The sequence below is a fragment of the Chinchilla lanigera genome, unplaced genomic scaffold, assembly GCF_000276665.1.
Source record: "Chinchilla lanigera isolate Chin_1 unplaced genomic scaffold, ChiLan1.0 scaffold00220, whole genome shotgun sequence".
In the NCBI taxonomy this organism is placed as follows: Eukaryota; Metazoa; Chordata; class Mammalia; order Rodentia; family Chinchillidae; genus Chinchilla; species Chinchilla lanigera.
Genome location: NW_004955621.1, coordinates 65,079 through 88,860, shown reverse-complemented (window position 1 = coordinate 88,860; position 23,782 = coordinate 65,079). Strand labels below are relative to the sequence as shown.

General features: G+C 40.9%; 1 protein-coding gene across 4 annotated transcripts in view; it reads left to right on the top strand.

The window, feature by feature from the left end:
- The window catches only part of Dmtf1 (cyclin D binding myb-like transcription factor 1), a 45,004-nt gene that overhangs the window by 6,600 nt on the left and 14,622 nt on the right, over positions 1-23,782 (top strand). For 3 of the 4 annotated variants that reach the window (XM_013510155.1, XM_013510154.1, XM_005415012.2), the window contains exons 2-8: positions 712-833; positions 1,879-1,995; positions 3,728-3,850; positions 12,996-13,090; positions 16,168-16,282; positions 17,511-17,587; positions 22,563-22,720. In XM_013510155.1, the coding sequence (XP_013365609.1) occupies positions 1,887-1,995; positions 3,728-3,850; positions 12,996-13,090; positions 16,168-16,282; positions 17,511-17,587; positions 22,563-22,720 (677 nt within the window). In that variant the 5' untranslated portion in view covers positions 712-833; positions 1,879-1,886. Of the gene's footprint in view, positions 1-711; positions 834-1,843; positions 1,996-3,727; positions 3,851-12,995; positions 13,091-16,167; positions 16,283-17,510; positions 17,588-22,562; positions 22,721-23,782 lie in introns of all 4 variants that reach the window. The other variant, XM_013510153.1, reaches the window with a different exon arrangement.

Below are 23,782 nucleotides of genomic sequence, written 5' to 3'. Positions count from 1 at the left end.
TATGCTCCAGAGATACATACCTTTTCCACTGCAAGTTTATTTATGTACAACAGTTTTCAAACACACCAATCCTGGAGAGGAGTTCTAATTAGAATGATGTAAAAATGTTATTTTAATGTTTATTTTTGCTGAAACATTGCTGTGAACTTTAGATTCAATGCCTTATTTAATAATTTGGCTTTTAGGAATAAAAATGAAAAGACTTTTGAAAGACATCTTTAAAAACCAGTTGCTTTAGATTTTGAAAGTTTTCAAATTAAAGAGCTTACTTAGAATTTACCTTTCCTGGCCTGATTGTTCACCTGTAGTACTAAAATGGCTTCTAAATGAATCAATATTTATATAATTTTAACACTTTAGGATGAAATAATGGTATTGTAAAGAGTTGTTAATTTATAAAAATCTTGTTGTGTTTATGGTTTTTCTGGCATTCATGAAGCTAAGCCTACATTTTTTAGAAAATGTTTGACTGTTTGATGAGGGCCCACTTGGCTAAATGACCTGGCTGTAAACCCAGTAGGGGTAGGAACTCACTATTTCTGTCCTTTGTTGAATTCCTTCCAGGGCTGATTTCCAGAAGGTCTGTGTAAAAACCATCATGGTCTCCTGTGTTTTGGCCAAGAGAGACCTGAGTGCTGTAGGCACACTGTTGGCATTCAGTTCTGCCTTGTTCTTAGTAAGTCTTACTGTGGAATGCTGTCTCTTTTTCAGAGTGCTGCAGAGGTAGGAGCACAGGGAGAAATGATCTGGATAACATGAAAGTGATGCTGCTGGCCAAGGGACGCTGGCTTGATTCTGAGGGAAGGGCTACCGCTGGTCCCACCGTTGTCTAGGTAAGCTGCCCTCAAGGACCTCAGCTCTTGACAGCCAAATTTAGGCATAACTAGAGCATGATTTTAAGTTTCTGCCTAAGGAAAATAGATTATTTGAAAAGGCAGATACTGTGCATGAATTGATACTTCGTGTACAAGAGTTAATATGGAGTGATTAATTGAACCCAAGCCAAAGTTTGAGTCTTTTTACTCAGTTGGTAAAAAATGTGTGGGCAAGACCAAACTGAGTATGGAGGCAAGAATGTCGCTGAACATTTAGAGACTCTGAGGATTTCAGCTAGACCAGTGGCGGTGAGCCTGTGGCATGCGTGCTGCAGCAGCCTGTTTGTGTCCCTGGAAGTTCTAAGAGGTTGGCCTTCACTGCGTAGACCACGGATTGTAATCCAGTATATTGTCCTTGCCGACTCTTAGATACTGTATTCTGAGATTCTGCTCATTCATTCTGTCTGGACAGAAAATAGCCCATGGTATGTTCAAATAGCAGGTAAAACCACTTTCTTCTATTTCAGAAGAAGGTCTAACTCCATATTGTTGGAAACAATTTGGTCAGTAATGAATATATGCATTTGTTTAATACTGTGAAAAAAATCCAGCAAGAATTAGTGTTCCTGTTTTTCAGTGAATATAGTTTAAATGCTTGTAAAAAGTGTTTAGAAAAACTAATTCTTAGATTAAAAGTCTTGTGAGTCAGTTGCTAAGCCACTAAGAAGTAAATACCTATATGAAAGTATCAGAAAATACACCAAAAAATAGAGTTTTGCTGATAGACACCTTCAAACAGATTCACTTTTATTCTGTGTAGTAAAAAGTACTTTTTTTTTAGAGCAGTCAGGTTTTTGTAGATTATTCATCAAATTCCAAATAATGCATCTAAGCTATAAAAGACAGTATTTGAAACCTGAATTCTCATTGCTATTTCACATAAAGGACACTGTGGGCAAATAGCTGTGGGGGCTCTTTTGGGTGGGGTAGGCACGGGACAACTCACGTTTTTCCTGTCTGGAAATAAGTTCCAGACCCTGACCTGGAGCCTGTTCCTGCACAGATTTGAGTATGAGCACAGAGGAAGAGGACTCTGACACAGTGACAGTCGAGACTGTGAACTCTGTGACGCTGACGCGAGACACTGACGGGAACCTCATCTTCCACTGCCCTCGGCATGGTAGGAGAGTGCAGCCCGCGATCTGCTGGCCTGGATAGCTGGATTCCACATTGCTGTCCACCCTGCGATCCAGGCAGACGGTGCACCCGAGAAGCGGGGAGGAGATGATCTCTGAATTGTGCACTGATCTTAATTCATGGTTTCTATTTTTATAGTTGTAAAATATTCTCTAATATCTTTAAATTTCCCATATAATTTCCCTGTTTTATAAACAGGACCTTTTTGGGTTTTCAGATGTTAATGGACTCACATATGCTTCTGTATACCTTTAGATGACAGCATTGTACTTAATATGTCAGAAAATGTAGAAATACTTTTGCCAATACTGATGGACTTTTGTTGTTGGAAACTTAAAATTTTTACAAAACTCTCTTAAGGTTTTATATGATCATCTGTTGTCATTTAAGATTCAGAAGCCTTGAGGTTTGTGAATTTATTACTTCTTATCTACTCTTTTTTTCATTCATGTATTCATTTATTTTGCTTTAAGTTCATCTTTACTAATCTAGTTCTGTTGTCTTCTTTCATGATACATATATCTATCTCCTGGGTTGTTTCATTCAGTTTGGCAGAGATTGGTTGTTGCTGGTTATTGTTTTTTGTAGTACTGAGGATGGAGCCCAGGACCTTCACACAGAGCTACATCCCCAGCTCTTTTTTATTTTTTTACTTTGAGACAAGGTCTCCCTGAGTTTCCCAGGCTGGCCTTGAACTTACAGTCCTCCTGCCTCAGCTTCCCATAGTGCTGGGATTGCAAGCATGTGCTACCATGCTCCTGTGGTCATCTTAAATTTCACATATCTAAAACAGTTCTTTCACACACTTCCTAATACTACTTTACTTTTTTTCCTTTAAAATAAGTGTCCCAAATCATAAATAGGAATAAGTTCTCTTATCTTCCATAGTTATTTCATCATGAAGACTTACTGATAATCTGATGTTTTTCATCTTTTAAGTCCCCTTTTTTAAATTGTTTTTTCTTATTTCAGTAGTTCTAATAGTGTTTAGGCCAGTCTCCCACCTCTAATTGACCTTTCAGATTGCTGACAAAAGTTGGTCATGGCCCCAAGAGTGTAAGATGTTTTTAAAGCTTCCTGTGTTTTCTCTTTTTTTTTTTTTTTGGTTTTTCTCCGGTACCAGGAACCGAACTCATGACCTTGCACTTGCCAGGCAGGCGCTTTGCCGCTGAGCTAAATCCCCAGCCCTGCTTCCTGTGTTTTCAATGGCTCTGTGCATACGCTCCTGCTGCCAAGAGGAATAATCACTTCCCTGGCTTCCCTTCTCTTCTAGGTTAAGCTCCCACTTTCAGCAAACCTTCCTGTGCCTCCAGTCTAAACTATGTACACCTCTCTGTGCACGCACAGCACCTCCCCGATCCTCTCGTACCTCTCATAGTGCTATTTTGAAATTGCTGGCTCAGCCATCTCCACTGTGCCCTAGGTTTCTTGCAGCCACGGTAGCCTTTGTTGTCCTAGTCCCACTATTGGCGCATACTTGGCTTGCATACGTATTGTGAATAAATCAGCTGCGCAACCCTTGTCCGTGTAGAAGAGTGGGAAGCAGATTTATAGTGGTCATAGAGGAAGTGGTGTCTTTTAAGTCCTTTTGCACAACCAGACCGTGAGCTAATGTAGAAGAAAAGTGTTGCAGTTCTTACTAGTTGATTTTGTTTTTTTATTGGTTTGAAGTTTTGAGATTTTTCTTTGGTTAACTGCTTTTTTCCTTCCGTTAGAAGCTGATGAGTTAGACTCAGAAGACAGTACTGACCCTCCGCACAAGAGGCTGTGTTTGTCCTCAGAGGATGACCAGAGCATTGATGACTCTGCTCCTTGCATATCAGTCGTTGCACTCCCACGTAAGTCAGTGTGCTATGAGCCCAGAATTCCCCTTTTAAAATCACATTTAAGCTTGCAAGAGACTGACTTGGCATTTCTAGGTAGACTTGGACTCTTTATTTTTCATTTAGTCCAAAAACCTCTTTTTAACTAATTCTGTGTGCCAGACAGCTCTTGAGTCATTGGTGATGAACCTGTGGCAAACGTGCTACAGCGGGCGGTTTGTGTCATTGAAAGCTCTCACAGGTTCCCAATCACTGCTCTAAGTGCTTCTAACTGTATTGCCTATTTAATCTTCTTACCTTTGTAAAAATTCTCAGCCTCTTACAGGGTTCATGAGGAATCTTTAGACGTCTTTTTTGGCCCATTATACTCTCTTCTATGTGTTTTTTAAATGTACTATTTGTACATCATTGTTTTGTTTGTAAAGAGTAAGATTTAAGCCAGGCAGAGTAGTGCATGTTTGTAATCCCAGCACTCTGGAGGGTGAGGTGAGAGAATTACAAGTTCAAGCCCAGTGCAGGCAATTTAGGGAGTTAGTGAGACCCTATCTGAAAATAAAAATTTAAGAAGGGGGAGCTAGGGATGTAGCTCATTGTAAAGGCCGTGGGTTCAGTCCCAGCACCACAAAAGGAAAGATTTTTTTTCCTCACTCCTCCAAGACCCGTATTTACCCTGAATAGGAAAGCATGCTGTGCGATAGGTAATAGTATTATCATTCCTGTTTCTTAGATTGGTAAAGTGAGATGCAGAGATAGAGTAACTTTTTAAAGATCATATCCAAGCATTCTGGGTATACTCCTAACCCTGGTGTTATAACTGCCTCTTCGATATGGTACATGACTACATGGACCTGAGGTGTAAATGGCTAAGTCATTTATTCTCACTCAAAAGTTTTACTTTATTTTATTGCATTACTGGGGATCAAACCCAGGGCTTTGCAGATGATAGGCAAATACTCTACCACTGAGCTACATCTCTGGACGCCCCTCAAACATCTTAACGTGTGTCTGTTCCAGTGTATTTAAAGTAGACTAGATTTTAGGGAAATAAAACTCTTACGTGGAATAACACTGGCAAAAGACTGTAACATACCGTTTGCAACATCGGATTACTTCTGATGTGCATAGCAGAGTATAGAAGCCTGTTGAAGAGTGGTAGCTCTGCAGAGCCAAGATGGACGCTCTAGGCCCTGGCTGTGAGTGGATGTAGGACTGCTGCTGGCGTGAAGAAGAGCTTTGCTGTATCTGAATACTGACGGTGCACATAGCATCCAGCGGGGCACATCTTTCTCTAGTGGAAAACAGACGGGGTGTGCAGCGGGGAGAACGACAGTACACGTAGCATCCAGCAAGGGACATTCTCATCTAGAGGAAAACAGAGTTGGCAAAGTGATAATGTTAGTATTGCTTCCAGATATGGCAGGTACATAATTGTTTTTTGTTTGTCATTTTTAGCACAACATGTTTCTAATTAAATGAACTCATCCTAATGATTTTTCGTGTGTATTTTCAGTTCTGGCCTAATAAGACTGCTATTATGTTTTGACTTTAAGCACTTGACTACTCTTGTTGTGCACATGTCTGTATGTGAATATTTTCCAAAATAGAATTTTTGAGTGATTATTGTGGTATAAATTGTGACTAGTTGATTCATTTGGTTAAAGTAGAGTACCTTGTTCATGATCAAATGTTCAGACTATTGTGTTCAGCAGACTCCTTCACACCCTCATCGTTTACCTATGATAACATAGGTATGTTAACACAGAGGCACCTGAGCTGTTCGGAACACAGTCCAGATTCTAATTCTTAGCATAAAACTGATTTTTTTTTTTTTTTGATTATCGTTTTACATATTATTATCTACAAAATAGTTTCTCAGGAAAACAAATAGACAAATAATAGTGAGTTAGAGACAAAAGAGGTAGGAGATTATCAAGAGTTTTTGTGCTATACTTTGGTATCTTCAAAGTGGCTTCTAAAGAAAATAAATAGAGCTATACATGAGTGACCTATTGAAAAATCATTAACTATTCTCAATGGTTGTTGTAGGAAACACATAATAATAAACATACATCCATTTATGAAATAGGATAGGAACATTACAAACTTAACACAGTTATGGATAGATTAGTAGGAAAATAACAATGGCTGCTGTAATACGTGGTGGTATCTTCAAAGTGGTTTCTCAGGAAGACAGAGATGTGCAAGAAGGATCTAATAAGTAGTTACAGCCTAAGGGTTGTCAAAAATAGCATATTACCTCCTCACCAGTGACTCCTTTCACTGAGGTATGATGGCTGGAAGGAAGGCCAGGATTGAAAAGAAGGACCGAGAGACTCACACCTGTGACTAGCAACAGGCTGTTTTCTTATTCCTCCATAGTCATGATACCCAGGGCTCCTCGATGGAGGTGACGGTCTGGCCAGAGGGAGAAGGCAGACCATGCCCCAAGCCCTCTCATTCCTGTTGGACTAACTGGTAGCATGGGTCTGAGCTCTGGGGCCTCCACCTCAGAGGGCAGACCGATCTCCAGTGGTCTCCTTTGCATCCAGGGCATGGCCCATGGGGCCTCTTAGGGCAGTTCCTCTTGAGGTAGCCTGGCTTTTAACAGTGGTAGCAGATGAATGCAGTTGTTGAGTTGTTCTTGGAGCCCTGGGAATCAGACCTGGGATCTGTTTCTCTTAGTGGTGTAGCAAAAGCAGCTGCTTTTTCTCAGTCTCTTTGTTTTCTCTCCTTGGCCTCCTCCTCATCATGGCTATAGAATACTGAGGAGGCAATTCTTACTAACATCTCAAGTGAGCTATCTGGGGTGAAAGCCATTCTTTGTAGCTTTTTCTCTCCAGCTTCCCATTGCTTTGGGACCCCACAACCAGTTAGTGTCCTCTCCCCAACTGTCAGCACAGGCAGCAGGAATCCTGCTGCAGACTTCTCCAGAGCTCCACCACAGCCTGTACTGTCAGGGGAAGAATGGCTTCCAGTGAGTCTCTGCAGGTATTGTGCAAGGTCCTCCTGGTTTACAGCTTCCGAGCGGCGTGACCCCAGTCCACTGGACCTCTGACTCCGTGGGCTTAGTCTGCATTCACATGTTCTCTGAGTCCTTGTTCAGCAGCTGCTCCTCCGCTGGCTCTGGACCTTTCTGGTTCCCAATGGCAGGAGCAAGAGTGGCCCGTTGTATGGCATATATTCCCAGGGCCTGTTCAAAGTTTCAATGATTCACACACATCCGTGGGTGGGTAACTGCAGTTGGCGCATGGTGGGCCAATTGTGTCACTGTTTCTCTGTGTCATGATAGATCCCAATTGAGCGGCGGCTGCCGGCCTAAGGGCCGGCGCGCAATAGCGCTCGCCGCCGCATGGCTCCCCATGCGCTGGGGGCCCACCCTCCGGGAGCCAGCAGGCAAGAAGCTAGCCAGCCAGAAGGCTGGCGCTTCCCACCCGCAGCTCCATGTGCGCCGGAAGCCCTCCTTCCGGGGAACCATGAGGCTGGGAGTGAGTCGCCGGTCCAAAGACCCAAAAAACTGGCGCTCCCCGCCCGAAGCTCCCCGTGTGCTGGGGGCCCACCCTCCGGGAGCCGGCAGGCAGGAAGCTAGCCAGCCAGAAGGCTGGCGCTCCCCACCGGCAGCTCCCTGTGCGCCGGAAGCCCTCCTTCCGGGGAACCACGAGGCCGGGAGTGAGTCGCCAAGACTGATTTTTTTAAAAAATAAGTTCAAGGTATCTGGATTTATAAAAACAAACTGTATGGAAAAAATCAACTTAAAGTTTCTGTATTTAAAAAAAGTTACATAGAAGCATTAAGTTTGCTTATCCACCCACTGTCAGTTGCCGGAATAGTGCCAGGAAGGAGCATGGTGGCCCCACACTTACCTCGGCTCAGGAGGAAATGGGGCCACATATCTGTGCAACACCTGCAAGCAGGTGGGCATCCTGTCCTGTGAGCTGTCCCGTGAGGTTAGCCCCACAGGCCCCATGTGCCCTCAGACACTGACAGGTTTACTTTCTTTATGCCCGCTAGGGCAGCCTGGTTGTTCAGTTGCCTCAGACACTAGCAAGCACTCTACTTGCACTCCCAGAATTCCTGGATCTGCTAGAGTGACCTGGCCCACACCATGCTTAGAAGCTGTGACCATCTGCCTTCCATTACTGGGCCTGCCACATGGTTAGCAAGGCCTAGCAGAGTGGCCCAGCCCCACACACCTGCAGGAGGTCCAAAGCCACTGGCAGGCCAGCCTCAACTGAGCTATATCCCAGAGGGACCAGTTGTTCCAGCCCTGGAACCTAGGCTGTGGAGGTACCTGTGGGCTCAGCTAGAGAAGCTGCACAGGCTCCAAACTGTGGCACCTGTCTGGAACCAGAACTAAAGTCACACCCAGCCAGCACCCTGGGACGCATATTTAGGAGAGAGTCTATAAAATTAGCAGAGGCCACTAATCTACCAGATTTAAAGTATGAACATAGATAGGGATGAGGAAACAAGAAAAAGCAAGGTCGCAAGATGCCTTGCAAGGAACACAAGAGCTCTTTAGCACTGACCCCAAAGAGAAGGCAACTTACGTATCACCTAGAAAAGAATTCAAAATGATACTTTTAAGAAAGCTCACCCAGATAGAAGAGAATACAGTCAGATAATTCAGCAATAGTAGGAAAATAATTTATGATCTGAAAGAGAAATTCAGCAGAGAGATACAAACCAAAGTTAGAAAGAAGGAAATATCAGAGCAAAAATAAATACGAACTAAAAAGACAATATAAAAGATCAAAACAGAGTTGGTTTTCTAGTAGATAAAATTGACACATTTTTACGTAGATTCACCAGGGAAAAGAGCAAGATCCAGACAAATTTAGAGATGAAAAAAGATGCTATAACTGATACCATACTAAAAAAATAAAAAAGAGCATTAGCGATAACTGTATTATAAACAAAACCTGGAAAAATGGGTACATGTGTGAATACATAACATTCTTGCAGAATTAACCACGAAAGCATAGAAAATCTAAACGGCCCAATAATGAATAACAAAATTGAGATACATTAGCCCAGTTGGAATGGTTATAATTAAAAAGCCAACGACAAATGCTGGCAAGTTTGCAAGAAGGGGACACCTTTGTACCCTATGGATGAGGATGTAGATTAGTACAGTGTTATGGTTTGTGTCTGGATGTCACCCCAAACCCTCACGCAGTTATGTGGTGGGCTTCTAGATTTTTGATTGATCCATAGTCCAGTGCTGGGATTATGGGTGTGAGTGCTACACCTGCCCTGGAGTGCATAGTTTACATACAGTGTAAAGGAGAGAAAGAGGCTGCTTGCTGCCTCTCCTCCCTTTTGTTCTTGCTGCTTTTGCTGTCGTCCTGTGCCCCCCACCCCCATGAACGGTTGCCCTGTGCCATGTGCCACTTTGCTTTGGAGCCAGCCACGTATGGACTCAAACTTCCATGTAAACCTTTCCTTCCTTAGTATTGGGTGTCAGGTGTTTTGTCTCAGCAATGAGAGAAAAGTAACCAAGACACAGCCACTGAGAGAACTGGAGGAGCCTCGAGGAGTAGAGCCACTGTGTGACAGAGCTGAGCCTTTGCCCAGAGTGTTTCTAGGGGAAATGAGATTGGCGAACTGGGGCAGTGCCTGCACTTCGTGTGTGGCAGCACTGGCACAGTGGCCACCGTTTGGAGTCCACTGAGTTGTCAGTCAGTGGGTACCTGCACAAAGAAAATGGGTATAGACAGCAGAATTTCACTGGATCCTGGAAGAAACAAAGCCTTGTCATTTGTAAAATCATGAATGGAACTGGAGAATGTCATCTTTGTTGAAGTCAGCCAGGGCACAGAAAACAGGTGCTGCATGTTCTGTTCATGTGTGAAAGCTAATGGGGTGGGGTGGTGGCTCTTGGAGCTTTGAAGGGATGTTGTAGGGAGTGGGAGAGATGCCGAGATGAATTACACATGTTGTGAAGTAGGAGGAGGGGGTTGGATGTCGAGGGAGACAACCGCTGGTTATATTCGATCTTTGTTGGGTACATAGCATACGTTGGGGTCATACTGCACCGCATGAATGTGTACAGTTACTACATGTCAGTTGTGGGGGGTTCTTGTGTCTGCATCTGCTGGCATCATCTGGTACTGAAAAGCATTCATTGCTGGACTTTGTGATGGTAAAATGATTTTTGAAGATTTACATTCAGATGTAGTATTTTTTGGTACCAGGAATCGAAATCAGGACCTTGCACTTGGCAGGCAGGCACTGTGCTGTTGCAGATTTAGTTTCAATATGCGGGCTTCTTCTGCATGCTTCATAAGATGGTTTGTCTCTCTGAATTTTGAAAGTCCTGTCGGCAGTTGGACTTCCTCCCGTGTTAATTATGCTCCTCACTTAACCACTTCTTTGTTGTAGTCACGGAGCATTTCATTTCCTCCTTTATCTCTTCCTAGTGTTGTCATTACTGTGTTCATTTAGATGATTCCTGAGGTACCCTGGCCATGTCCTTCTCCATGCATCACTCTGCTGTTACTGTACTGTTTCTGGAGTCCCTTTGCGATTGTCCAGACTTCATGTTTTCCTGCTGCTACTTCTCTTCAAGCTCACTTCCTCTTCAGTACCGCTCCAAACTTGGGCACCCCTTTTCCTCTCTGGGGCCCGCTGATCGCACCTCTCCCTCACTCTTCCCCAGCACTGGGATTGAACATGACCTTTGTACAAAGCTGTATTCTCAGCCTTTTCCCCCTTAATTCTGAGACAGGGTCTCACTAAGTTGCTGAGTTGCCCAGAATAGGCTTGCACCTGGGATCCTCTTGCCTCAGGCTTCCAGAGTGCCAGAGATGACAGGTGTGCGCCACCATACCCAGCTGATGTTACCAGTTTTTCATTATTTCTCCTGCGCTTGGTATCTTTTCTTTCTCCTTACCCAATTATGGGTTCCTGGTTAAACATTAGTCACTGTTTTGGTTTTACTTTTAAATCCTTTTGTCTTTCCTACATTGTTCTTTGGGAAACTATAACCCAGTCCAAATCTGACTTTACCTACCCAATTTGCAAGAATTGTAGAAGAGTAGGACATGTGGGCTTGTTATGCTGCCCGAAGTTTCACCACACTTGTCTAGCGTCTTCTTCTGTAATGATAGTTTCTCCTGTTCTGAAACTTCTCATACCTACCTGCTCCACGTTTTTCACCTTCAGGTGACAGCCTTTTTACTCCCCTGAGAAAAGTGGAGCAAGCAGGCAGTCCTCACTGTGTGTACATCTTCATTCCCACCCGCATCTGCACGTGTGTTCACATACCTTAGCTAAGGCCTGCCCTTCTGTTTACCAGGTTCCGTCTCTTCTGCCTGCTGGGGGATATTGTTCAGTAATTCTTTTCTCTGTCCAGTCATTAACTTTTCACTCTCTACCTGATTCCTTCCCATCAGTATTACAGATATGTTTTTCTTCAAAAAGACCCTTAGCTCAATTGCCTCCTACCCATTTTCTCTTTGTCTTTAAAGCAGAGGACTTGAAAAATTGCCTATACTTGCCCCTATTTCTTCTTAAATATACTGTAGCGAAAAGGATTTTACCCCTTCACCTAAACTTTGCAGATCTCCAGAGACCTTGTGATTAAATCCTGTGTTTGGTTTTTTTTTTGGTGGGGGGATTTTCTTTTTCTCTTTTTGGTCTTTGTCCTACTTGATCTTTCTGTATCTTTTGACAATATTTTATCACTTCCTCCTGAACATTTCTCACCTGGCTTTTAGAGAACATGTTACTCTGGTTTTCTTTTTACATTTCTGCCTTCCCAAGGTCTCTGATGCTGACTTATCCACATTGCCCAAACCCTTAAATGTGGGTACCCCAGAATTCAGCTCTTAAATTCCGTGTTTGGTTTTTTTTTTTAACCTGGGTGATCTCAGTTTATAGTTTTAATATTCTCTTTAGGGATGACTCTCAGATTTATCTCAGCTGGACTTCTCTTAAAAGTCCATTGTCCTCTTTGTACAATGAAGCCAACTTCAGACTTCTTTGAAGTTCTAGATGTTTGGTAGATGTCTCAAAGTAAGTGTGTGTGTGGAGGGATTGTTTTAGAGTACTGGAGTTTGAACCCAGGACTTTTGCACTGATCTCCAGCCCCAGTCCTTTATTTTTATTTTTAATTTTGAGACAGGGTCTTGCTAAGTTCCTCAGGCTAGGTTCAGTTGTGCAGTTCTCCTGCCTCAGCTCCCTAGAGTGTTGGGATTACAGGCGTGCACCACCTTGACTAGCTAAAATAGTGTGTTTAAAACTGAGTTCCTGAAATGTCCTGAATCCTTATATTTGTTTATTCTGCAGTCTTCCCCATCTCGTTAGTGGCGAGGCATTTTTCCCAGTTTAGATAAAAAGAAAAACTTCAGTGTCATCCTTGCCCCTTCAGTCTGTCTCATATGTAGTTTGTTCACAGGTCACATTGATTCTCCTGCCATCAGAATACTGTACTTCTAGCCTGCACCTGAGTCCCCACCTTGACCCCTTACCTGGATGACTGGTAGCTCGTCACTGATCTCATACCCACCTTCTTGCCCTCGCCTTCTCCAGAGCAGCCAGGGTGCTGTTAAAGGCAGGTCATCTGCTTCACCCATTCAGAACCTCCAAGGCTTCCCGTGTCAGAGTTAAAGCTGGAGTCTGTCGTGGCCTCCAGACCCACACAGGCCTCTGTCCCTGTGCCGTCCCTCCCAGCAGTGTGGTGGGTGTTCGTGCTCGTGAGCACCTCAGCCACACCGGGTGTCGGAGCTCACAGGGCTCCCGGGGAGCTTCTGAAAGGCCTGGCGGGCCAGCTCTCCTCCTGCTTGTTCAAGTCTCAGGCCCCTCCCTAGCCTCCTGTCTGCCCTTGTAAACAGCCCCACCTTGACACTTCTCCTGCTTTGTTTCTTCTTACTGTACAGTTACTACCCACCATAGTAAGAGCAGCATCTTACTCACCTGTGTCCTTTTCTGGTAGAGTAAAAGTTCCGTAAAGACAGTTTTTTGTTTTGCTTGCTGCCATCTCCTCAGCACGTGGAGTGAAACCTAGCATAAGGCAGATGCCCACTGTTAAGCAAATGAGTATGTACATGTGGGGTGTATGACAGAGAGTGTCAGTAGCTGGTCACAATTTTCCCCATGGGTGTTTTTGAATAATTAAATCTTTTTTACATTCTGGAGATGAATTCTTCTTTTCTTGAAGTTTCAGAAAATGATCAGAGCTTTGAGGTGACCATGACCGCAACCACAGAGGTGGCAGATGATGAGATTTCTGAGGGAACCGTGACACAGATCCAGGTATAGTACAACTTCTTACTGGCCTCCAGAGGGGACCCTTCGCGTACTGCTTAGGTAATGAAATAAGAACATGCTTTGACAGGATAGCAGCCACAAAGTAGAGGTGAGATGCATCATTGCACTGAGATTTCCAGGCTCACACAGGACGGTTGAGTTGTAAGCAGAGGTGCACTTTGCAGGTGCAGTCCCTGTGGAATGGGTCTGTGTCTGTGGAGACCACAGTGGGGTCGTGTGGCCCTTCCGCAGCAGTCGTGGTGGTGTTCTCCCTCTGGTGCTTGTAGGACAAGGAGCTGGCTAGTAATCAAGCCTTGCGGTTTTCTTGCCAACTTCTTTAGTTCTCTCTCGTGAGCCTTTGCCGAGTTACTTCTGCCAAAGCTCATCAGTTCTTTGTTCTCTTAGGTAGTGCGAAGCTTAAATCTGCACTACTTACAAGTTTATCTCTGGCTGATTGTGCCTCTCAGTTTTAGTAGCTTACCCTTTTGCTTCATCTCAGCATGTCATAAAATATTTACTAAGATATTTTTGAAGTAGAGCTGTTACAGAAGTTTTTTTTTTAAATATTGCAGTAACTGTTTAAGAAGTATAATAGTTTCCAGCTGGTATGTAAAATATCAAGGGCTAAGGACATCTCAGATGTGTGCACTGAAAACCTTTACAATCATAAACCTCAAAATAGTTCCAAAAGCACAGTTTCAAGAGGACTGAGTCTCAAATGTGAGTGAAATAGCCTGTTATAAAATTAAGTAGTGTTGGACGTGGTGGCACATACCTGTAATCCCAGCATAGGGAAGGCTGAGGCAGGAGGATTGCCAGGAGTTCAAGACCAGCCTGGGCTGCAAAGTGAGTTCAAGGCCAGCCTGAACTGCGTAGTGAGACCCTGTCTCAAAAAGACCAAAAAAAAAAAAAAAAGATTAAGTAGTAACAGTGTTAGTCCTGTCTTTTGTCTTTTGTTTTGCCTAGTGTCAAAGAGTGAATAAGTTATGACTTAATGTTTAGCTTCTTCTTACCATTTTAGTGCATAAAAAATTTTGAATGGTGTCTGGTATTTGTTTAATAAGATTAATGTTAGCTTGTGTATTGAAAGCTAGCATAGTGTAAAAAATTCAGAAAAACTCTGCTTCCTAGTGTGTTTTTGTCATAAACTAAGTGTAGTTAATGTACTGTAATACATTTGAATCGTAAGACTAGCTTGAAAAATGAGAAGCTGTAAAAAGTCCCAGTATATTCTATGCCTTGTGGTTTTAAGAGGTCTTGAGTGGGTTGAATATTTGTTTTTAGATTTCTAAGCCCTGTATATATTACAGACATGAAATCCTACAACTAATTTTCAAATATTTCATTTAAAGAGTAATAATATATTAAAGCCTAAGTTTAAGATTTATACATAAAATAGTGAAAACTTGGGCAAAAGACTGTCAACTCCCCTATACTTGCATAGATAGGTATCCTTAAACATACCTCAGTCTCCTTTTCTACCCAATAAACTCGTTTGTTATTGACAGTGTTGAATATACTGCCTATCTGATACCTGTTTTGTGAGTAGTAATTGTAGCTTGGCATCAGGAAGTTGAGGCAGAAGACAAGAAGTACCCAAAGGTAATGGTTAATCAGCATGGTGGGCTTGCTAAGGTTCATGGAGTGGGCTTTGCTACGTATTTAGATATACTTTGGAAAATGGTGATTTGATTGTTTTATCCATCCAGTTAATTTAAGATACCATCTACTTGTATTTTTTACATTATAGTCTAAATGTGTGTGTTATATCATGGTCTCCTGATAGTTCTGTTTCACCCCTTACAAATGTAATTATGGCACATCTTTTAAAAAAGTGTCATTGACAAAATCCAAAGAACCTGAAGACATTGAGTTTGTCTCAGTTCTTAGCTTTAGAAAAGTCTGAATATTTAAAAATTAAAAAAAAACTAAGACTATAAAACAAAAACAGGGAAATAGGACTATAAAACTTTTTAGACTTGTTGCAGTGATTTCTAGTTGAATTTAAAAACACTTCCATAAATACAGGGTATAATCACCAGATATAAAAATGTAGTAGCAACAATAGAGACATTTTTTTTCTCCTCTTTTGCATAGGTTGTTCACTGACATTTTATCTATTTCCAAGAAAGATGAGTTCCAGTTCTGCACATTAGACGTGCAGTTCCTGCTTAGTCAGCACACAGTCCAGTCTCTCTGAGATCTCACCTCCAGCCAGTGACAGAGCTTAGCCTAGCACTGTATTCAGGGCAGAACTGAACTGAGTAGAGTGGGCATGAAGATCTTCTCTTATCTTCATCTGCCTGGGTTAGGCTCGTACCTGTTGGGATAGCACCATTGCAGAGGCTGCCTCATTTGATCTACTGCTCCCATTAGACAAGGCCAGCTCTGCTTCCAAGAGCAGCTTTGTCCTGCAGAACTTGTTAGGTGTGTCTAGCTGAAAATCCACCCAGTGATAATTGTGCAAAAGGTGCTTGAGCTCCAAAAGCAACAGTGAGCATGAGTACCATAGAGTTGTATGAGAAGGGAATGTTAATGAGACTGTGACTCAGCTCTAGAAGTGGGTTAACACAAACTTCCCAGTAAGAAGTAAGCAGACACGGTTCTGTAATAATGTCTTGTAGCCTGTAAATCCTTTAAATTTAGCAGGAAATTATAGATGACTGTGTAATTCAGGTAGCAAACTTCTTATGAGGCTGTTAACCAGTTGTAATAGCCAGCCCTGGTATTTTCATTTCCTGTTTGGAACTGATCACACCTATATGTATAAGCTTATGTGACATGGATCCACAAATGCCTTTGGGATATCTTGTATTGATTTAAATACTTAATTCAAGGTTGGCCCACATACAAAAAATGGGAACCACTAATACAGTTTTTGCTTACTACGGGTCATACTATGTTAATGCCAACAATACTGTCTTTATGCTGCCATGATAACGGAATACTTATTTTCTATAAATTGAATATATTTTTACTGCATCTAAAAAAGAATTCCACATTTCTCTATTGGTTTTATTATGCTTAGCATTATAAACAAAGATGAATCAGGTTCGGTGTTAATTTTTTTTATACTTTTTAAGATTTTGCAGAATGAGCAACTAGATGAAATCTCTCCTTTGGGTAATGAGGAAGTTTCAGCAGTTAGCCAAGCATGGTTTACAACTAAAGAAGATAAGGATTCTCTAACTAACAAAGGTATGGTGCTCTAGGAAGTGTAGTGCACAGTAGGGGAAATGGAGAAGCAAGGACTCATAAAGTCTGAGCTGGGCCTTACTCAGTGTGCGTAAGTAGGGACAATCACTGCATTTCTCTAAGTAAACTTTGTCCTGAGTGACTTTGAAGGAAGCCCAGAAGCTAACATTTGTTTGTTGTTATTTTCCTCTTCCTGATATAAGTCAGATTTTGTTCGCTAACTTCTGAACAAATAACCAGGTGGGGTGGCCGCAGCTGTGATCCTCTTACTCTGGGTGACTGAGGCGGGAGGGTCCAAAGTGCAAGCCCAGCTTGGGAACTCAGTGACTTGGGAAGATCCTGTCTCAAATAATAAAGTGTGGGAGATGTAATTCAGCGCAAAAGCCCTGAGGTCAGTCCTTAGTACCCCAGAAAGAAGAGGGAGGGAAGGAATTTGCACAGATATATAGAGGTGGCATTTAAAAGACTACAGTTACTGCTTATGAGAGTTAGAAGTCAGATGTTTTCAAAGATCTGCTATTTGGTCTGAAAGCAGCTTGGAAGGTTAAAATAACAGTGCTTACTTCACAGTGCTGCTAAACAGAAAAGAGTCACGGGGGAGGAGTGAAACTGAGCGTGGTAGATGAGCTACTCGAAAGGAGGACACAAAGACAAACACGTTGGTTATTCTCAGTAAATACTCTGGGAATGCAGTATTCACTCAGTATACAGTGTCTTACTTTTATCTTACCCTAGAATCTCTTACACGTGCTCTTTTACCTATAAAACTTTTTTTTTTAAATTTTGAGACAAGGTTTCACTGAATTGCCCAGGCTGGCCTTGAACTTGCAGTCCCCCTGCCTCAGCCTCCCAAGTAGCTGGGATCATAAGCATGTGCTGTCATTCCCAGCTAAAATTTAGTTTTTATTGGAGAAATTTTTCAAAATATTTTTAGCATAATTAATTTTCGTGTATTTGTCTTTTATTAGCAGTTTTGTATTTCTGAAAGTATAAAAGAAGGTAATATTTTAAAAATACTTACTATCTTTACTCAGTAGGGTCAAATATATTTCTACTTAAAAACCAGAGGGTGCAGAACCAATATTACCTGGGGATTTTTCATATTTCAGATGGATGAGAAGTTAAATTAGCTACATTGGATTCCAGCTGGTAATCACAAAGCAAAGGTTTAGTATTTTATTCTTCTTGAGGAGTAACATTTTTTCGTAATATTATTTGTTTTCTTCTAAAGGACATAAATGGAAGCAGGGGATGTGGTCCAAGGAAGAAATTGATATTTTGATGAACAATATTGAACGTTATCTAAAGGTATCTATGATATATTTTTATTTTTCAATAATTTGTTTACTACCAATCATAAAATACACAAGCAGTGTTACACGTACTTATTTAGAGCTTCTTACTGACTTCTGTAACAGTGATCTATTAATATGTTACGGTTTAATAATTCTAAAGTATATGATTATAGTATAGTTGCCTCAGTATCTTTTGCTTTGTTGTCTTTTCAAGCAGACTATAAATTAATTTATATTATCTAAAGTTTAAGGTGCCAGGTGTAGTGACAAACACCTGTAATCCCAGCATTTAGGAGGCTGAGGAGGAAGATCCTGAGTTTGAGGCTAGACTGAGCTACAAAATGAGTTCAAGGCCAGCCTGAACTACGTAGTGAGGCCCTGTCTCAAAAAGACAAATAAATAAATAAATTTATTACACGTGCTCTTTTACCTATAAAACTTCCTTTTTTTTTTTTTTTTTTTAATTTTGAGACAAGGTTTCACTGAATTGCCCAGGCTGGCCTTGAACTCGCAGTCCTCCTCCCTCAGCCTCCCAAGTAACTGGGATCATAGGCATGTGCTACCATTCCCAGCTAAAAGTTAGTTTTTATTGGAGAAATGAGGTATGCATGTTCTTTGAATTTATATCATATGAGGCCTTTTAGAAAGGTTTTAGTGTATACGTATATTCAGACTTCTTTCTTGCTAGCTTAGTTTTCTTGTTAAATGTGCTTTGAATACACTATTTTGAGGCAGTAGAGACAAGAATTTCCTTAACATGTGTAAGCTTTTGCACAGCTTATAATCCATTTGAAGACAGGTGAGGAGTGAGACGAGGCCTTCTGCCTGCGAGTTGCACTGCCTGAGTCCAAGAAGGAAGAGTATGTTCTTGGGGTGGGAGCAGCTAGGGAGGAGTTTTGAAAGAGCAAGGTTTGGAGCTGAGTCTTGAGGACTCTGCAGTCTCAGGACTGGAGAGGACTGACCGGAGTGCACGGCCTGTGTGAGAACTGAGCAGCGAGGAGCCAGAGAGCAGCGTCCCCCACCCCACCCCACTCCACATACTATACACTAACTCCCCTTAAGACGACTCAAGATTCCTGGCCTTAGGAAACATGGCCTCTGAAGGCTGGGCCGGAGAATGAGGACTGAATCTGACAGGAACAGGAGCGTAGGACGTGAAGAAAAGCTGGTGCTTTAGTTAGATGAGGCCGGTGTGGGACAGATCTGTCCTTTTCTCCTGGAAGTCTTTTGCAGACTTGCCTATTCCCTGGTGACACTAGACTACATAGTAAAGTCTGGATGTAGTGTGGGCATTGTGTGGGAAGGGTGTGTAGTGTTTATTTGACCATTCCCTTAGTGTTTGATAATGTGTTTTAAGTATAACGCCACCTACATTGGCCACCTTCTCAGGCTTAATGTTTAACTGCAGCCTTTCTGAACAAAGCTGTGTAAACTTTAGAGTTTAAAATTTTTATTTGAAGGTTCTTCCACTAGGCTTATTATTTGCAGAGAAACAAAACCGGTGGACATTGAAAATATATCCAGAAATATATTAAAAGATGTCCACCCAGCTGGAAAATGCTATGGTTTTAGGAGAGATGGTAGAAAAAGCAGCCAAGCGTGGTGGTGCACGCCTGTGATCCCAGCACTTGGGAGGCTGAGGCAGGAGGATTGTTGTGAGTTCGAGACCAGCCTGGGCTGCAAAGTGAGCTCAAGGTCATCCTGAACTGCATAGTGAGACCCTGTCTCAAAAAAAGACAAAAAAAAAAGAGAAAAAAACAGCCCTGGATTTGAGGAATTGAGAGAGTTTCTCGTCTGGGAGCTCAAGTGATCTCCAAGGAACCCCCAGCTTAATGGTCCAGGGGAAGGGTGACTAAGATCGAGACCTTTGAGAGACCAGGAGGGTGCAGGATGCAAATGACTGCAGCAGCATAATTGTAATCAGTAGGAAAGGAGCACCTGGTCAGTCCCTTGGGAAGCTGGTAACTGGTGACCACAGTGTGGGCAGAGCTGGGAAACACCAGGAAGATGCGGTGACCTTGGGAAAGGTCACTTGATTCTCACGTTTGAGCATGCTTGTTATTTTGTGCTCTTTTGAAAGTGCTGTTTTTTAACTGTAGATAGTTCTAATTAAAGATCATATATTCTGTATTTAAAGAATAAGCAATAATAACTGCCACAATAAACGGTGGTGAAGAGAAGACTTTCTCATCTCGCTCTGTGGTCATCCTTCAGCACAGTGCCTTGAAACCACATAAACGAGAATTTGAGAAAAGATTCTAAAATTTGGAAACTTTACTGTAAAGTAAAGTTCCAAAATACCTAAAGTGCATCCCAATGTAACTTCTAAGTTTATCTGGTTTTGAAGTTTATATCACTTAAATACCCACGTTCATTCTCAGGGTATTGTGTAAGTTGCTAATTTTGGTCAATGTTACGATTTTGATCTCCATCTCCTATCGATTTGTTTAGCTGTATTTCATTATATGTTACCAATTCCAGTTAGTAGTTACATGTTCTTTCTAGTTTTTCGCTATTTTCAAAGGTGGTGTTTCATTAATGATATTTCATTATAGTTTTCATTTATATTTCTCTGATAACATTTTTATGGGTGTATGTTTACAATACATAGTATTTATATTTATTTTGAAGGATTGGCACATGTATAATAACATTTTTATGTTTACTTGGCCATTTGGGTTTCTTCTTTGAAATTCTTTTCAAAATTCATTTTCAGTGACTTACTAGTTTTCTTAAGAAGTTCTCATTTTCTTTAGTTAAACATTCTCAATGTATTTTGTATACTAAATTTATTGATTATTTTTATTACAGATTATCTTACCCCCAATTTAATGATTTCCCAATTTGGATATCCAGTTTGTCATATTTTTTGTCATTTTGTGTCCTTCTTTAAGAAATCTTTTTGCCTATGTGAAAGGCGTGAAGAGGGGCTGGGGATTTAGCTCAGCGGCAAAAGCGCCTGCCTGGCAAGCGCAAGGTCGTGAGTTCAGTTCCCGGTACCAGAGAAAAAACCAAAAAAAAAAAATCATGAAAGGCATGAAGATATTTTCATATGTTGTCTTATAAAAGTTTTGTAACTTTTCATACTTTGTAACTTTCCAGCCTTTCGTGCTGATTTTTTCCTTTATGAGTGTTAAGGCCTCGGTGTCTCATCTTTTTTGATGTGGATGGCCATATCCTGGCATTACCATGGGGGTCAGTTGTTTTCCGAGTCTACCATGTCTGTTCTGTCCTGAATCAAGCTTCCACAAAATTTTTTTTTTAGGTTTTCGTATTTGTTTTGAGCTTCTGTTTGTTATCTGTGTACCACTGTGATGCTGTCTTCAGAAGTGTCCATATCAGGGCTGGGATGTGGCTCAGTGCTAAAATACATGTCTGGTACCACGTGGAGCGCCTTGGGTTCCATCCCCAGCACTGAAGAAAACAAACACCCACAAGTCCCAGCATGTCCTGGGGCATTTCATGGAGATCTTAGCTCTTCTTAGGGCTTTTTACTCTGCTATTATAAGCTTAGCATCAGCTTGCAGAGGATAAAAAATTCTTACATAATTTTTATTGCGATTACGTAGAATCTGTGTATCATGTTGGAGGAATTAACATCCCTTACAGTATTTTTTTCTTTTTCTATTGAAGAATATGGTATGATTCTTACTTTAGTCAGTTCCTCTTTAATATTATTCTATAAATTTTATATTCTCCATAAAATACCTTCATAACATGCCTAAAGTTTAATCATGGTGCTTTTAATTTTATTGCTGTTGTAAATGAGAATTTCTAAAAATATTTTATAAACTTTATAGAAATGCAAATGACAATACACAGTGTTGATTTTTGGATCTTGCAACCTTGTTAAAAACCTTTTTAAGTCAATATTCTATAGATTATCAGGTTTCTACATATATTATCTACAAATGATTCTTTTCCAGTCTGTATATTTTTTATTAATCAGGTTAGCAGCATATTCTAATTTTCTGTTTCATCATGTATGAACACTGAATTCTATGGATGCTTTCTCCACATCTGTTGAGATTTTATGCTTTTTCTGTAAATGTCCTGATGTGACTAATTACATTAGTAACTTTCCTGACTGGCACTAACTTATTCCTGGGATGAAGTCATCTTTGATTGCTGTTACCCTTCGTGTACTGCTGGGTTTGGTGTGTGGTGCTGTACAGCACCAGGAGGTGGGGTCTGTGTCGGTGAGCGCGCATGGCCCTAAAATTCCTTTCTGGAGCTGTCCTGGTGTGGTTTTGCTGCTGCGCTGGTGCTGGCTTGCTAGTGACCAAGGAAATATCCCAATTTCTTTCTTTACTTGAGAAGGGTAAGTAGTCAGTAGACACAGAACTCTGTGTCTCTTGACTGCTTGGTAGAATTTAGCTTATGATGTTACCAGGCCTGGTGTTTTCACTGGGGAAAGATTATTTATAACTGATTAAACTTGCTTCTTGGTCTGTGGCTATTTAATTTTCTTTCACAGAGTCAGCTTTGGTAAGTTGACTTTCTCTAGCAATTGGTTCATTTTACTTGTTCATACTTATTGCTGTAAAATTGTTTATAATGTTCTTTTATTCTCTAATCTCTATAGTGGCTATTTAGGCTCCATTTTTCTTATTCCTAATATTTGCATTTTTAAAAAATTTTGCCAGAAGTTTATCATTTGAATTTTAATCTTAATGTATCTTTTGAAAAAACCAGTGTCTAGATTTCAGTACTTTTAATAATTTTGCTCCTATGATTTTCTTCTTTCTTTAGTTTTTTCATGGTTTTAAAAGGAAATAACAGAAATTGAATTTAGTATGCTTTGTTTTTGAAGTCTCTGTCATTTTATTGTTGCAACATTTCAGTGTTTACATTTGACTTTAATAGCAATATATTCTTCTACTAAATGTAATTGATGGCCTTTAACATTAAAACAAGTTTTAAAAGCATAGTATATCCACATGCATTTTATCAGAAATCCCTAAGTCAAATAAATGTAACCCATTTAGGCACGCGGAATAAAAGATGCTACAGAAATCATCTTTGAGATGTCAAAAGACGAAAGAAAAGATTTCTACAGGACTATAGCATGGGGTCTGAACCGGCCTTTGTTTGCAGTTTATAGAAGAGTGCTTCGCATGTATGATGACAGAAACCATGTGGGAAAGTATGAAAGTTTATAATGCTGTATGTTTTCATTCATTAGGGAAATATTTATAGAACTGTCATGTTTTTAAGTATAGGTATAATTAAGGCCTACCTGAAGACAGTTTATGAGTTACTGTTGTTATACTTACCCTCCAGGTCTATGTTGAGAATATGGTGAAACTTTATTATAATAAGGCCTCTTAGAAATTAGTCTGAATCACCCCTCTAGGTTAAATGGAAGACTTGGCACACTTACTGTGCCAGAGTCTGCTCCAAAGTAAAGAACATGAAAGAGCACAGTAGTGGTTAAATATGTAGGAAGTGTTAAAAGAACTCTGAATTCATTAGCAGTAGTTTTTCTTACTTGTTTTAAGAGTGTAGCATTACTAGGTCAGTGATTTTTTTTTTTTTTTTTTTAATTTTTAAATAAAACCAGAGTAGAAAGTACATTTCTGGAAGCAATGTTTGGAGTTCCATTATAGGTAATGTTTATTCAGAGGCATCCATTATAGGTAATGTTTATTCAGAGGCATCGTTAATCATCGTATAATGATTAGGTGGTAGAACTGACATACCTTTACTGTCTCTCTGGGAATTTTACATGGCAGCAGTATGGCTTATTAGATTCTACTGCTTTCCCTTCAGCTTTCAGCAGCCTGCTAATGAGAGTGCATTTCAAAGTTGAAGTAAATTAAGTACGTCTTACCACAGTGGCAAAGGAGAAATATTTTAAAAGTGGAACAGGAATGACTTGTCAACTTTTCATAACCCTTCCATATATCATGCAAGCGCTTAAAAAGTGAGCAGTAGGCTGGGTGTGGTTGCAGGAGACTGAGTTAGGATCACAAGTCTGAGGCCAGGCTAAACTGAATAGGAAGACCCTGTCTCAAAAAGCGAACAACCTTTCCTAATTTTTAAATGACAGTTTTAGAAGACATTTCATTGGCTGTACTGAAAAAAGAGCAAGAGTATGTCAGGTGTACATGCCTGGCTACAGGAAATGAAGAGAATTTTAATTTTTTCATTGCCTTAAGAGAATTTTCCATAGGTTTTTCTTTTTAGCTATATTTTACAAAAGATA